At 54.7% G+C, this 13958-nt stretch overlaps 6 protein-coding genes across 6 annotated transcripts; 2 read left to right on the top strand and 4 right to left on the bottom strand.

Annotated features, from left to right (window-relative positions):
- Window positions 1-69: 69 nt before the first annotated feature.
- Window positions 70-2166, top strand: INS49_011883 (uncharacterized protein; the record flags this gene model as incomplete). Its single annotated transcript, XM_043172591.1, has 1 exon — window positions 70-2166. One exon carries the CDS (start codon window positions 70-72, stop codon window positions 2164-2166), a length of 2097 nt encoding a protein of 698 aa, XP_043024336.1.
- A 2260-nt stretch (window positions 2167-4426) lies between these two features.
- INS49_011882 (uncharacterized protein) lies at window positions 4427-5176 on the top strand (the record flags this gene model as incomplete). The annotated part of the gene is made up of 3 exons (XM_043172590.1): window positions 4427-4547; window positions 4708-5039; window positions 5171-5176. The coding sequence occupies 3 exons, from the start codon at window positions 4427-4429 to the stop codon at window positions 5174-5176; spliced, it is 459 nt and encodes a 152-aa protein (XP_043024335.1).
- A 1555-nt stretch (window positions 5177-6731) lies between these two features.
- On the bottom strand, window positions 6732-7187 carry INS49_011881 (uncharacterized protein; the record flags this gene model as incomplete). Its single annotated transcript, XM_043172589.1, has 1 exon — window positions 6732-7187. One exon carries the CDS (start codon window positions 7185-7187, stop codon window positions 6732-6734), a length of 456 nt encoding a protein of 151 aa, XP_043024334.1.
- Window positions 7188-8564: 1377 nt separating this feature from the next.
- Window positions 8565-9305, bottom strand: INS49_011880 (uncharacterized protein; the record flags this gene model as incomplete). The annotated part of the gene is made up of 2 exons (XM_043172588.1): window positions 8565-9199; window positions 9257-9305. 2 exons carry the CDS (start codon window positions 9303-9305, stop codon window positions 8565-8567), a joined length of 684 nt encoding a protein of 227 aa, XP_043024333.1.
- Window positions 9306-10999: 1694 nt separating this feature from the next.
- On the bottom strand, window positions 11000-13384 carry INS49_011879 (uncharacterized protein; the record flags this gene model as incomplete). Its single annotated transcript, XM_043172587.1, has 5 exons — window positions 11000-11293; window positions 11388-11485; window positions 11544-12005; window positions 12060-13191; window positions 13250-13384. The coding sequence occupies 5 exons, from the start codon at window positions 13382-13384 to the stop codon at window positions 11000-11002; spliced, it is 2121 nt and encodes a 706-aa protein (XP_043024332.1).
- Window positions 13385-13418: 34 nt separating this feature from the next.
- Window positions 13419-13898, bottom strand: INS49_011878 (uncharacterized protein; the record flags this gene model as incomplete). Its single annotated transcript, XM_043172586.1, has 3 exons — window positions 13419-13484; window positions 13560-13652; window positions 13779-13898. 3 exons carry the CDS (start codon window positions 13896-13898, stop codon window positions 13419-13421), a joined length of 279 nt encoding a protein of 92 aa, XP_043024331.1.
- Between the last annotated feature and the right edge of the window lie 60 nt (window positions 13899-13958).

Raw genomic sequence — 13958 nt, 5'->3', positions numbered from 1 at the left:
TGTGGCATCATGACCTGATTGATTTACACATGACATGCAATTGCCCGGCCAGGACCTGACCACAGCCAGATGGCTTCTCTCAAGCGCAAGCGACCTCATGATGCAGCGCCAGCTCCAGCTCGGTCTCCACCGAGAGCAGTCCACCGTGCCACACGTCACACCTCAAATGCCCCGCTCGTCTACAAGGCCGACCCTGAGCCACGCCGCAGACGCGCCAGACGTTCCGGTGCAGACGCGCCCGATGCACAGCCAGAGGCAGAGGTGGAGGGGAACGATGACCACGATGAAGAAGTCGGCGAGTTGAAGAAGACCAGCCTCAGGGGGCGCGCACATGCACCTGCACATGCATCTGCACCTGCTGCGCCCACACACCCAAGCGCGTCGGGGCGCTCAGCACAGCGCCGGCCCGTGCTGCAGGCTACGAATCAGGCCCGTCCGGACCCGGCCTTGAAGCCTGCAAGGAGCCTCCGCCACCGTCATGACAATGCTCAGCACGCCGCCGCCGCCGCCGCCGACGACCAAGCTAACACCAGTCGTCCCGTCCAGCAGATGCATGTCGAATCAACTGCAGACCTGAGACCACGCAGTTCTGCTGCACCGTCGCGAGCTGTCCCGAAGCACACTCCCCATCCGACGACTGAGCAGCACCAGCAGCAACGCCAACACCAGCACATGCCCTCGAATACCCACTCGACCGCATCCATGACACAACTCCTCTCCCGCTCGGCCAGGGCCTCAGATCGCGTCCCAGCAAATACGAGCAAGCCGTTCTTACAGCCCCCTACGAAGTCGACCCAGCGCTCGCCAAAGTCTGCCAAAAAGACCCAGCAACACCCCAGCAAAGAGCACAAGAAGCCGAATACCGCCCAGCGGAACATCGATAAAGTCGTGTTTGGCAACATCTGCTTCTCAACGTGGTACCACTCGCCCTACGGCACTGAGGCACTGGGGGACGTGTCCGGGAATAGCGTCAAGTCGGGCAACAGCAACGGGCCCTCGCAGGACGGGAGTGGCAAGGATGAAGGCCCTGGGAACGCCACCTCCCGGAAGACAAAAGAAGACAAGCTAGACCGGCTGTACGTCTGCCCATGCTGCTTCAAGTATTCCAAGGAGCTGGTACCGTGGTGGCAGCACGTCCACCAGTGTGAGAGGAGGGGCTACGTCCCCGGTGAGAAGATCTACACCCACCCAAAGGGCCACCAGGCGAAGCACGCCGCCCCCGCCACCGGTACCGGCGCTGCGCCAGCGCCCAAGGAGACAGGGCGCAAGAGGAAAGCTCCAGACACGGCAGCCCAGCCCGCCGAGGACTCGGTCGAAGACCAAGGAGAGTGGTCCATCTGGGAGGTTGACGGGGAGGAGGAGGGCTTGTTCTGCCAAACCCTCTCGCTCTTCGCCAAGCTATTCCTGGACAACAAGTCCGTCTTCTTCGATGTGATCGGTTTCAAATACTACCTCCTGGTGCACACCGCGCCGCGGCCTCCGCATCCGCCGTCCCCCGAGGGCGCCACCGACGAGGGCGAGGCAGGGGAGGAGGCGCAACCGCTACCGCCCAGACACCAGATCGTGGGCTTCTTCTCCAAGGAAAAGCTGTCGTGGGACAACAACAACCTGGCGTGCATCCTGATCTTCCCGCCCTGGCAGCGCAAGGGCCTCGGCGCGCTGCTCATGGGCGTCAGCTACGAGATCTCGCGGCGCGAGGGCGTGGTCGGCGGGCCCGAGAAGCCCATCTCGGACCTCGGCAAGCGCGGCTACAAGCGCTTCTGGGCGGGCGAGATCGCCGCCTGGCTCCTGGGGCTGGACACAACTGGCGACGACGAGGTCATCGTCGACGCCGAGGAGTGTAGCCAAGCGACGTGGATCGTGCCCGAGGACTGCCTGGCGGTCCTGAGGGAGATGGGCGTCGTGGAGGAGGCCGGGCTGGGACCGCCGAAGCCCGTGGGGCGTGGCACTTCGCCGGGCGATGACGACGGCATTGATGAAACGGCCGCCGTTGCCAGCGGCGAGAAGGAGAAGGAGGTGCCGCGGGTGCGGGTTAGCAAACAGGCTGTATGGGAATGGGTCCGGGTGAATGGAATCAGCCTGGAGAGGGCATGTGACCCGGACGGCTTTGTTGATGGCTACGCTATCAAAACGGCATCCGTGGAGGAGGAGGAGGAGGAAGAGTAGAATGTATTCTTTATGAATGTTGCAGCTCGGTGTAAGGAGTTCGCATGAAGCGCGGTGCTACTGTCGAAGATATCCAACTGCCTCTTATATTGCTGTAACATAATTACAACTGAACAGTGATCTACAATATGTATGGGGTCTTCTCATACATTAACGTCTACTCACGAGTGACAATGCCATTATTGTTGTCACAACTCACAGCATATCTTGTCCACAGTTGAACAGGCTGCTCGAGTGTCTCGTCCCTTTCGGGCAAGGAGCTTGGGCCAGCCCGGAGCAGAGGATTTGGGGGCTGAAAAGGGCGAGCTTGTCCCACCTTGTACTCCTGTACTGTTCAATCTAGTCCAGTAGGTCTATCCAGTCCAAATTGCAGCTGAGCTGTGAGCAACGAGCTCGGGCATGGCGCAAATTAGCCTGCAGTAATCTCGGGGGCGGCCAAGCGGGAGTGCAACCACGGAATCCAACGGGCCAAACCTGGTCAGCCTCAAAAGAACATCCTGGTGTATGCACGCACGTTCGTGATGCACAGTGAGACCAGATGCAGTCGGGGCATGAGGGCTCCTGTGTTATTGTAAGACGGGTCGATTGTGCGGGACTGGGGAATGTTAATTCACACCGTTGCCCGAAGTCTATAATGTCTTCACGCGAATATTTACAGGTTTCACGCAAGTAAGCAAGCAAGAACTGGAACAGAAAGACATAAGAGGATTCAAGACATCCTGTCAGCTGCGTTCTGCTGCAACAGCTACACTAGTCCAGCCCCCTGGGTCAGCTGTCACCCTTGCAGCCGGGATTTCTCGAAGCGATAGGTCGCACGCATCGCGGCGTAGTAATGGGAGAGACAGCTTTTCTTTTTCCTTGCCCAAGCTCCAACGTCAGAATTGAGGCTCCGAGTGCCAAGGCCTCAACTGGCGCACTGCAGGGGCGGGCGGTCCTGAGCGTGTGACAGGGTTGCACACCACGGGTGATCGCGGGTTGGCTTGGGTTTGGGCTTGGAAAAATTTTCGATGCTTTCTCGACGTCAGCGCGTCAAAGCCTACAGCGCTGTCATTGTTGCATGCGCTTCTCAGGACCCCAGCAGGATCGGAACAAGATTGAATTTCCAGCTTGGGCTGCTCCGGATTTCTCACCATCCCCCCTGCGTTCATTCAACCTCCCATAGTATCCACAGCACGACTTGGATGTTATCCCTGTGTCATTGGCTTCGATTCTTCAACACCGGAATCTCACATATCACTTGGTATATCAGCTGTTCCTGACCACCAACCGGTGCAATACAGGGAGACGTCAGCCCATCAGCGAGCGATCCTGCAGAACGTGCCTCTGGCAGACAATGCACCCAAATTTTGCAGGCAGTCTTGGTCCAGCTATGGCACTCACCGTCACAGGCACTGAAACCTTCTCACCCGGGAGCCGAGAGCCCATGTCGTCGGTACTGTATAGCGCAGCAGAGTCGCATGGCCCGAACTCAGGAACACCTTTGAGCAGTTGGCCGCTCCTTTCTCTAGCCGCAAACAAGGATCCCGCCCGTGGGGGTCACATATCATATGCTATCCGAACTGCTCGTTGCTAGCACTCACTCTGCCTGCCCCTGAGAGAATCTCAGACGGAAAACTTTTTTCAGACTGCGTGATGCTTCCTTGTGAATGCATCTCAGAGAGCTTAAAAAGCCCCCGGAGAAGCTGCAGGTCGCTGGCTGCAGGCCCGGAGTGTGATTGCGAAGATTCGCCGTGGGCTTTCGATCAGATAAGTAGGATTCTCGAAACTCTCATGAGTCGTGTCGACTGCCAACTTGGCAGCACAGCAGTGAGGAACTATACCTCACGCCTGGATTCGAGGGATCATACCTCCTTTTATCAATGTCCCGTCCGTCCAGACGAGTCCCGATATCGCCCGAGCTCAAGTGAGCTCCCGGCACCCGGGGCGTTATTTTTCCTTGTTGACGGCTAAGGATGGTGGGTCCTTACATAGTGGTGGCTTCGATGATGCGGTGGATCGAGCGTTCCTGCTTAGGATGCCATTGGCCCGTGATACTCGATTCTCGGTGGTTTTGCTGGGTTTCGTTGGCTGGCAGCTCCGGGTCCCCGTCCCACCCATTCACCTGACCTCCGCTCTGTCCTTTTCCCTTCGACTCTCATTTTTTCCCTCATCCACACCGAGCATCTACTCGAACCTTGCCGTCCTCAAGCAACCTGCCCAACCCTTCCCTTTCTATCAAAAGTTCTTCTGTTTCATACCTCTCTCCCCTCCATCAGACACAATGGCCTCTACCCGTGTGCTCGCCTCCCGCCTGGCCTCGTCCATGGCCTCCACGACCACCAAGGTCGCCCGCCCTGCCATGCGTGTCCAGGTCGCCAACGCTTCCAAGCGCACCATCACCGGTAAGGAACTCATCTAGAGCTCGTCGGTCCACAGCCGTCGGCCGTAAACGTCATCGGCCCGAGACGGTTGGAAGTCAATTGAGACCTCCAATTGACCCAATTGAGCCCGTCACCACGCCGCCGTAGCTCCCGATCGGTACTGAGAAAAACTCTTCAATAGGCATGAGCAAGCCCAGCCCCTTCCAGGCCGCCAAGCGCCAGAGCATCATCAACACCACCACCCGCTCTGCCTTCAAGCAGCAGGCCCGCCCCTACAGCTCCGAGATGGCCAACGCCCTGGTTGAGGTCTCCAAGAACCTGGGTATGGGTTCCGCCGCCATCGGTCTGACTGGTGCTGGTATCGGTATCGGTCTCGTCTTCGCCGCTCTCCTGAACGGTGTTGCCCGCAACCCCGCCCTCCGTGGCCAGCTGTTCTCTTACGCCATTCTGGGTTTCGCCTTCGTCGAGGCCATTGGTCTTTTCGACCTCATGGTTGCCCTCATGGCCAAGTTCGTACGTGCAACCTCACCCCCAAGCCCAGGACCGTCGATCTTCGATGGGCACCCTGGTCCACCTTGATGAAAATGCCTCAATGCAACCATGCCATCTCGACACCGGAGCTCCGCTAACGGGCGCACCTGCAGACGTAAACAACTCCTTAATTCTGTCACTGGACGAATGGAGCATGCCTCGCCGAAAGCTGACGGGCCACTTGCCTGGAGCTGGATGGTACCGAGTGTCCGTTGCTCACCACTCGGCGGCAATATAGACAAGCATGGGAGGAGCATTCTGGGCGTGTATTGCATAGAAGGGTGCTTGCGGCGGCTACCATAGAGCATAGACGGCGAGACTTGCGTGTTCAGGTTTCCGGGAACTGTACAATAGCAATGCCAGTCCATCCCGGTCCACTGGATCTAGAAGATGATGAAACAGACCACTCCATTTCTCTGTGTCCGTTGCACGTATTTCGGAGCTCCGAGACCGGCTGCCAGAGTCGCCCTGGGGTATGTGATCGAGATGCTCCACGAGGTGCTCCACGGGGTGCTCAGTGACGAGGCCGGCGGTGCTGGATCCGTTTTCCTTCGGCGGGTCTGGCGATCGCGTTGACGTGAAGGACGGCCGCATACAGAGGTCAATTGAAGGGCCGAGCACGCTTGCTGTCGGGGACCGCATGAGCTTATCGTAGTCCCAATCTGGGCTTATGGCCAATCTGATGAGTCGCTGGCCTCTGCTCGCAGGATTTCCTGGGGAAAGGCTCCATCTCCACGGCCATCGTGTGAGCTGTGGGTCTCTGCGGGTAAGCTAGAGAGCCCAGCGAGTCGATCGTGTGGAGCGATTCGGCGGGCGGGGGCTGTTCTGGAGTGGTGCGAGTCGAACAACACGACGGATTGAGGGAATGCGGCCCACGCTCGAATGTTGCTCGATGTTGCCAATTGATGTGAGAAGTGTCGTCCAGCATTGGAATTGAGGAGATGTCGTTGAATTTACCTCGCCCTGTCGAGTTGCATTTCCCCTCATGCTCAAGTCACGTGTGTGTAACAGGCCCCCCTCGACTTCAATGGGAAGTAAAGCAGGAGAAGGGGGAGAGTGGCCTGACTTTCCTTACCCCACACTCCCTTCCCCATGGGACAACCCGCGGTAGTTGGACCTCACCAAACTGGTGGCTGCTAAGAAAACGGATACCGTGTTGCTCTCTTGCAAACTCTCTCATGCGCTTGCTTTCCTGGTCGTCACTGCCTCAGTCAATTGATTTCTGGTCGGTGTCAGTATGGCAATGCCCTCCCTCGGCCCATCCAGAGAGGGTATCACCAGATGCTTGCTCACCAATAATGCCACTTATGACTGGTGCATGTGGCAACTCTCTGGCCAAAGGTCGCCAAAATAGTTTCGAAGCGCTGCAGTTTTCTTTCATGAAATGTAAGAAGGTTCAATCAATTCGAGGGATCCGATCAGACAACACTTCCCGTTTTCAACCCGCGCCCATGAAGACAAGGGCCAGATTTTAAATGCATTAACTTACAACCCATCACTTTCAGAAGCTCCTCACACACCTGTATTATACACTCGCCACTTATTCAACTCCTCCGTCCGCCCTCACAGAGACAGTGAAGCTCGTTTCCCACACTGGAAATATAGGAGTCGTCACAGGACACCTCACTGGCGTGCTTTCATTGGGTAGGTATAGCCCTCGGCGCGGTATCGTCTTTAGGCAGCAGACACATCTTGTAACGAAGATGCCTTTGAGTTCAGACAAGTCGTGTCCGAGCTTGGGGGCCAGCTCGAGGCGGTTGGGTGTGCGGTCCCACGGTGCTTCGAGGGGCTGTCGTCGCCCTCGTCACAGACCGTACGGTCATCGCCCCAGCGCTCCGTCGCCGACCCAGGATGACTCCTCGCCGCTTCGTACGGAGGCGGCGCGTGGTCTTGTTCTCTCCCAGGGGAACCCGAGTACTTGGGACATTCCGGTGGAGTCTCGCTATCGTCGCCCTCGCCGGTCGGCCTTGTGGGATCGAGGCAGTCGCTCATGAACCAGACCAGGAAGATCAGTACTACTGTTAAGACAGCACAGCCTGGAATGACTCCTCCTAAAATGATGCTCAGGACGGTCGAGGCGTCGTTTCCGCCATTTGTATTCTCATTCGAAGGCTGTTCTGAAGAGCCCATGGTGGTATGGTTTGTTCTTCTCCGGTACAAAGAGATTGAAAAGAAATTTGGCGTAGATGGCTCTTCTAAATACATCAAGAGAATGAAGGAGGACAGGTGTTGCGTGGCCATTGTGGATGGGTGAGCCCAGGTATATGTTCCCACACCCGTGCTGGCACAAGAAGCAAACAAGGCGGCTGTACACGGATGTGTGCAACAACAAGACAGTAATCATTCGTCTTGTGGAGGTTTGGGCCGAGACATCAGTTGGTGTGAATTATGCGAGGATATGAAGCCATGTCGCCAACTCCTCGCGAAATATGATCATCCCCCTTCATGTTCCTGCTTCAACGCATGGTCCTGGACATAGAGAACCTGTGGCCTTGCTACATGTAAGCCTCGCCGATCTTGCAAGAAGTGTTGCAATACAGTCCGGACCGCCTTGCAGTGGCAGTTTCGAACGTCAAACAGCCCGTAGCACGGCTGACCACGCTGCCACTGTACACATGACATACATACGGCCGAGACAAAATTGTTCAACCAGCATTTTCCACTGCAATTAGGTATCAGGAAGCCGTTAGGTCCTAGGAAACTATTCATTAATACCGGTATATAAACACAGGGGTTATCACTTGGCGAGCATATCCTATTCCATGAAAGCTCACTTTTTCTATTGATTTTTTCTTTTTCCCTTCTTCTTGAAAGGGCGAGGGGGGAAGCAGGTCGAAAATTCAACGTTGATTTACCAGTGAATCAGACATTGGATGCAGCGGCAGTCAGTCAGGCTGGTCAAGTGGACGAAAATGCTCAAGGACATCCGAGTTTGTATTGACGACGTAGCATTCGCTCACCTTAGAATCGGCTGAAAGTTCAAGAAGGTTGACGCTTTTGAGGGGAAAATATGAAGCTTATGCGTGCACACCCCGTCATGCCCGCTTCCAAACTTCAACTCTAGCTGCTCATCCGAAAGCTCATCTTCAAATGCACGTACTTTGGCCTGATGATTGTATGATTGCGATCAGACTACCCACACAGCACTCCATCAGCCTCCGCAGATGACTCTGAAGCTAGGATTTTTTATGCAGTATCAAAGCTGGTTTGATAGCTCCCGCCACGGGAATATCCAGCTGAGGCTAGTGTCAAAGATGGATGGAAAATCTTTTGCGAGATGATCTACCCTATCATAGGTCATGCAACGCTCAATTGTGTGGAATACTCCCGTGCAAACAAGTCTCGGTTTCTGATCCTGTTGCTAGTCCCAACCATCCACAACCTCGACTTTTCAGTGCTCACTCAAGACATGATTACACTGTGCAAGGTGAGATACCAGACCCGTCTGGACGCCCAAGATTAAATCCTCCCCTCAGGCGAGCTTGCCACATGATGAGAGCTCCTGGGCTAAGCAACGAAGAGATCGTGTCTGCGGTGCAGGCGGGCGCAGATCTCGAGGAAGTCTGGGTCGTTCTCGGCAGTCAGGTGGCCGTGGCGGATGAGGAACGCCAGCCAGGTCATGTTGCAATTGAGCTTGAACTTCCCGTTTCTCATGGAATTCCTGACCTCCTCAATCGTCATGAGGGCCAGCTCGGCGACCTCGCCGTCGCCGATACTGGGCACCATGTCGGCCTGCAGTTCCATCTCGTACAGATATTGAGTCTGTAGCTGGCACCTGGGCGAGCCGCACTCGTTGACCACCATATGGTAAGAAGCTGTACCGCAGGCTCTGATGTGTTCCCGAGTATAAGCGGGGTCCAGACAGATCTCTTCTTCGCATTCCCGAATGATGCAGTCAATTGGGACTTCGCCCATCCTGAGACTGCCGCCGACAGTGTTGTCGAGTATGTTGGGGTAGCTCATTCGCCCAGCCCGACGGGGGATCCAGCATTTGATGCCGTTGTCTGTATTGGCCCAGGCAGTTAGATGTACGGAGAAGTTGGCGACGCCGAAGAGGTCAAGGCCGGAACCGTCCATCTCGAGGACGCGTTGTCTGTTGCTGTCGTAGAGAGGGAAGTTCTCCTTGGACAGCCTCTTCAGAACTGGGACCGATCAGGACTCGTGCCCTTTGAGAAGCGTCTCTTGGAAAAGCTGGGTACGCGTTATGAAGTCGTTCCCCGAACTCAGCGTGACGAAGCGTTTGTCCATGTCGACCACACAGAAGTCAGGCCATTCGAGCTGTCGGACAGAGTCACGATGGATGTATCCGAAGGGCTTCGAAAATCCTTCGATCATGAAATAGAATTAGGTTTCCATGAAACTTTTGTATTGCCTGGGATCGTTGGTGAAGCATGGCCACCTGTTGCAGAAAGTCAGGGAGGTTCTGGCTCGGCCAGAGGCTGGCAGCACTGACGCATCTCCGCGATCAACCAACTGAAGGCTGGTGAAGGGTCCGCCTTTGGCCGTAATCACATGTGTGGGAAATCAGAGAACGAGACTGGGCTGTATCGAAGAGGAATGGTATGTTTTGTTCCCCCAGAGACGATGATTTGGTGGGAATCTCAGGGGATTGCTAGGGTAAGCAGAGTCAATGAAATAGCGAGCGGCGTTAGGCTGCAGCGTTGACAAGTCCGCGAGTTACACACAAAGTTTCGTAACTGAGGCGTAATTCGAAAGGACTCAAGCCACGCCTAAATAAATCGTTGCCTTTTTGGTCATGTTGCAGTCAATGAGGATGGGAGTTGGCGTGTGATGAGACGACATGCGTGAGGAGACCGTTTGGCCGTGTCGCACCTAAATATGTATCTACGTTATTGTGTACCAATAGCTATCTGACACCATAAAATGGAAGACATAAAAATTTGTCTAATCATTCAAGGGTGACTTGGAATCAGCCCCTGCTGCAATGGTTGGCTGCACAAACCTCCCGGTTCGGGCTGATATCTCTTCCTGTTAAAGGGGAGGGTATTCTTCCAAAGACAAAATTGTTTTCCTTGTGAGCTTGGTTGTTGTTAATATCAACAATGAGGGTTTGCTTTACCTCAACTTCATGGTCGCTACTGCCTTTGCACAGTGATTCCATAGTAAAAATGGGCTTTAGCCTTCTCACTTCCTGTTCAGTAACAAGCCAAAATGGGATTCACAAATTGCGGAAGACGGTTGTTTGGTTGAACCTGACTGATTACTGCCTTCAGAACAAAATGTATCTTAATACGGACTCGCCGATCTGTAAACTGCAGAGGGATACGAGTTTAATCCTGTAGGCATTGGACCCGCGTAACGCTGTATCTTGATAAATCTGCTTTATCTGGTCTCTCGTCAAAGTATGAAGCCGTCGTAAATACTTACATGCCCCCCCGACGGAGTCTCGCATACTGTCTGTGTCATAATACTTCCCGGAAGATCAACAGATCAGACGTTATCAGACGATAATATGAGAGCCATTCAATAAGGCATGTTGTTGTTGAAGCGGAAGCTCGTGAGGCTTTCCTTCACTGTGTTAATAGTAGCTCGTTGGAGAGAAATTGGCCAAGTCACGATTCCAGAAACACGAGTGGTAACATAGGCAAAATTGTCCAATTCATCCTGTCGTGCTGTCTGTCATGATGTCGGTCTGTCCAGCTGTAATTATATATGCGAATCAAAGACCATTGACATGGTGACTCGAGCCTCGAAAGTAGGGGCGCCAGCGTGGGCAAGTGGTAAAATAGGGTCGACTGCAGTCTACTAGGAATTTCCTGGATAACGACACCCGTCAAACACAGGGGGGCTCAATCCTTATCAGCAAGGAATGTTCAGGACGCACATACACATCATTACACATTCGGCATCAGGCACACGAACTTAGATTTCGACCACTCTCGTTCTCTCTAGCAGACCCTAACCGTCCCCACTAGAAGCCATCAATGCCCACCGTATCCCCGCGTCCTGGTCAGCCTCCCATTCATCACCGGCAAAGGCTGCCTCTTCTCGTTCCTCACGAGCGAGTTGACTGCAGCCCACATCTCCATGATCCCCGACCTCTGGGCCGGCAACATGCTGTACTGCAGGCTGTACAGGTTCTTGCGGTTGATGGGCGGGACGAATTTGCCCGTGAGCAGGCAGAGGAGCACCCGTGGAGAGAGGTAGTGCTTCCGGATGCGCGCGGCCATCTGGAAATACTGGTGGAACATGGCGCGGAAGGTCAGTGGTATGGACTGGCGATGATGAAGAGTCAGCTGAGTATTGCTGTGTCGTCGACGCAATGGAGGCTGGAAGACAATCGAGGGTGAACATCATGGGCACTCATACCTTGAGGTAGATTACCGATGTAGACGGAAGGTCTGGGATTGATGGATTATGTACGACTCTATAATTTTGGGTATCACGAAGTTCAAAACGAATGCCCCCTGGGTACCTGTTAGCGAAGTCTTGCCGCCTGTAAATTCCCGAGCCGATCAGACATACCTGGCAACCTCTGAGGGTCCTTGATCCGGAGCATAAGGGCAAACAGGGGAAAATGGTTTAGGCAGGAAAGAAGTGTATCAAAGGCGGCTTTTAGCGAGATGATAACCATCCGGGCTATGGCGAAGTTCAGGTAGAACACCACCACAGTTGGCAGCAGGAACAACAGAAGACAGAAGACGATCGTGCCAACCAAGAGCTGATCAAGGTCGTAATCGCACGAGTCTATACGGTTCCGCAGGACGTTATGCTTCTTTCCTCTGAAGAGATGGAATAGCGAGATGAGGATTGTCAGTTGCCAGTGATATATACGGGCGGAGGCGAGGTAAAAAGAATATATATGGACGGTCAGGATGGAAAGCAAGTCTGAGAACACTGCAATGGGCATGCTGGCTCCCGCGAAACTGGTGAATCCGATGAACCAGATGACGCCAGGCAAGGCTGGCCGGAAGGTGTCGATGCAGCCTGGGAAGCGTCAGTCGGGAGATTTGCGCGGTGAGAACGAACGCAATGACTTACTGGCCCAGTAATCGATGACCCACAAGAACAAATCACCAAGGAACGCCGCTAACTCGGTGTTCAGCTTCAAACCGGCAGGCCAACCCATCAACCACGAGATACCGCTCTGCAAAGCTTCGACGGTGTACGTTGTCAAGATGAGGCTGATCTGGTCTGCGACCCAAGAAGCGTTGTCAATGATGTATGAGCCCAAGGCGATCCCGATGATCACATCATTAGCAACAAGCCAAAGACTGTTGTAGAACCGAATGTAGTCAGGATGGCTTGTCGTCACACTTTCCCAGTCGTTCTTCCTCTGCCTCAACGTGACATACTGCATCGGCCAGTAGCAGAACTGCTGCAGCCGAATCTCAACTTGCTGCGCCGTGGCCGAGATGTCCTTCAGAGCAGCAATATGAGGCTGAGGTCGCCACTCCAGGACGACCAGCAGCATCTCGGCCGCTATTCGGTGGCCAATCAGGCCAAAAATGAAGCCTCGCCGGATGATGGGATAGATGTAGACGGTGATCAGCTCCCATATCCAGAGCAGAACGAAATTCTTCATCGTAGTCGCAGACTCTACCACACGCTCAGACACACTAAGACTTCGCTTGGGTCTTGCTCCTAGTCTTGATACGTTCTTCTGAAGAAGCATCTCGAGTTCCGAGGACCAATTGATCTGGTTGACGATTCTGGGCAGGGCCCTTTCCTTGTTCGAAGCAGGCCGCTTTATGATAGAATGCTGTTTGAGTTTCTCGACGAGTCTCTCGGATTTCTCCCTCCGGATTCGTTCCTGTATCTCTTCTTGGGCCTCGGCCTCACCCACAGGCGCCATCCTCTCGTCCGTAGGCTTGTCCCCCAAGGCCAGCGCAATGGGATTGAGCGATATGTACTGCATTCTCGTTGGTAGCGGTCGCTGGAATTGTATAATCTGAATACTCGAGGCCTTTGCACATCGGACTTGAGGGATGCGGGTGTTCGCGTCCATGGCCACGCGCACCCATGACGGGTCTATCACCACCGAGTCGTCGGCATTCGAGACACCAAGTACGTGCATACTTGACTGGCCGCATAGCTCGAAAATCCGTCCTATCGGGTGGGGAGCGCTCCTGAACAGAGTGAGGGACTTCAGCGCGCCCTCGACATTTCGAGCCTAGCGGGTACGGCTTAGCAGGGCACACTCAAGCTGCACTCTCGATGAGAGGACTAACATCGACGGCTTCCAGAATAGCCACCACGAACACATCCAATGCCGAGTTCCTCCAGCCCACGACCACCCCAGGCAGGTCCGACCTTGGGATGTCGATCGGCCAGAAAATGCGCATCAACCCATCATGCTCTGGCATGACAGACAGCCTCGATTGAAGTGGGTCTACGTCTCTAGAACGACCCTCTTCGTCTCAGCTGCTCCCGTGCGGATATGCCTGAACCGGTGGACCGAGGATGCTTGCGTTGATGTTAGCGACGCGCGTCGAGAAAGGTCGCAGGGAGGGGCGTCATAGGGCCGAGAGATGGTCGTACCAGGTCTGACTCTCTGGCTGCAAGACGTGCCACAGGCAGGAGAACGACGAGGAAGAAGAGCGACAGTACGACGAAACCGTATGCGGCGCGCGACTAAGATGGGGACAGAAAATCAAGTCAGCTAGAGTCACGCGTGCGTTCGGGGGATTTCCAGTGCTCGTGGCATTGAATATGATGTGCACGATAAGACATAGTGTCTAGGTGGGAGGGCAGACTCACAACAACTCCGTAGTCCCAAGCAAAGATGGCAAGCTCATAGAGCCTCGTGACCAGGTCCCATCGAGCGGTGGTGTAGCCGGCTACGAAGATTCCAATCGTTAGGGCGGAGAAGGGGTGCATAGAATCGCCGTCTGGTCGCTACTTTAAGCGCATTCCGAGGTTGTTGATATCGTGAGGTTC

Source organism: Diaporthe citri, assembly GCF_014595645.1.
Source record: "Diaporthe citri strain NFHF-8-4 chromosome Unknown scaffold_5, whole genome shotgun sequence".
Lineage (NCBI taxonomy): Eukaryota > Fungi > Ascomycota > Sordariomycetes > Diaporthales > Diaporthaceae > Diaporthe > Diaporthe citri.
The sequence above is the reverse complement of the archived record's forward strand: the minus strand, read 5'-3'. Positions and strand labels throughout refer to the sequence as shown.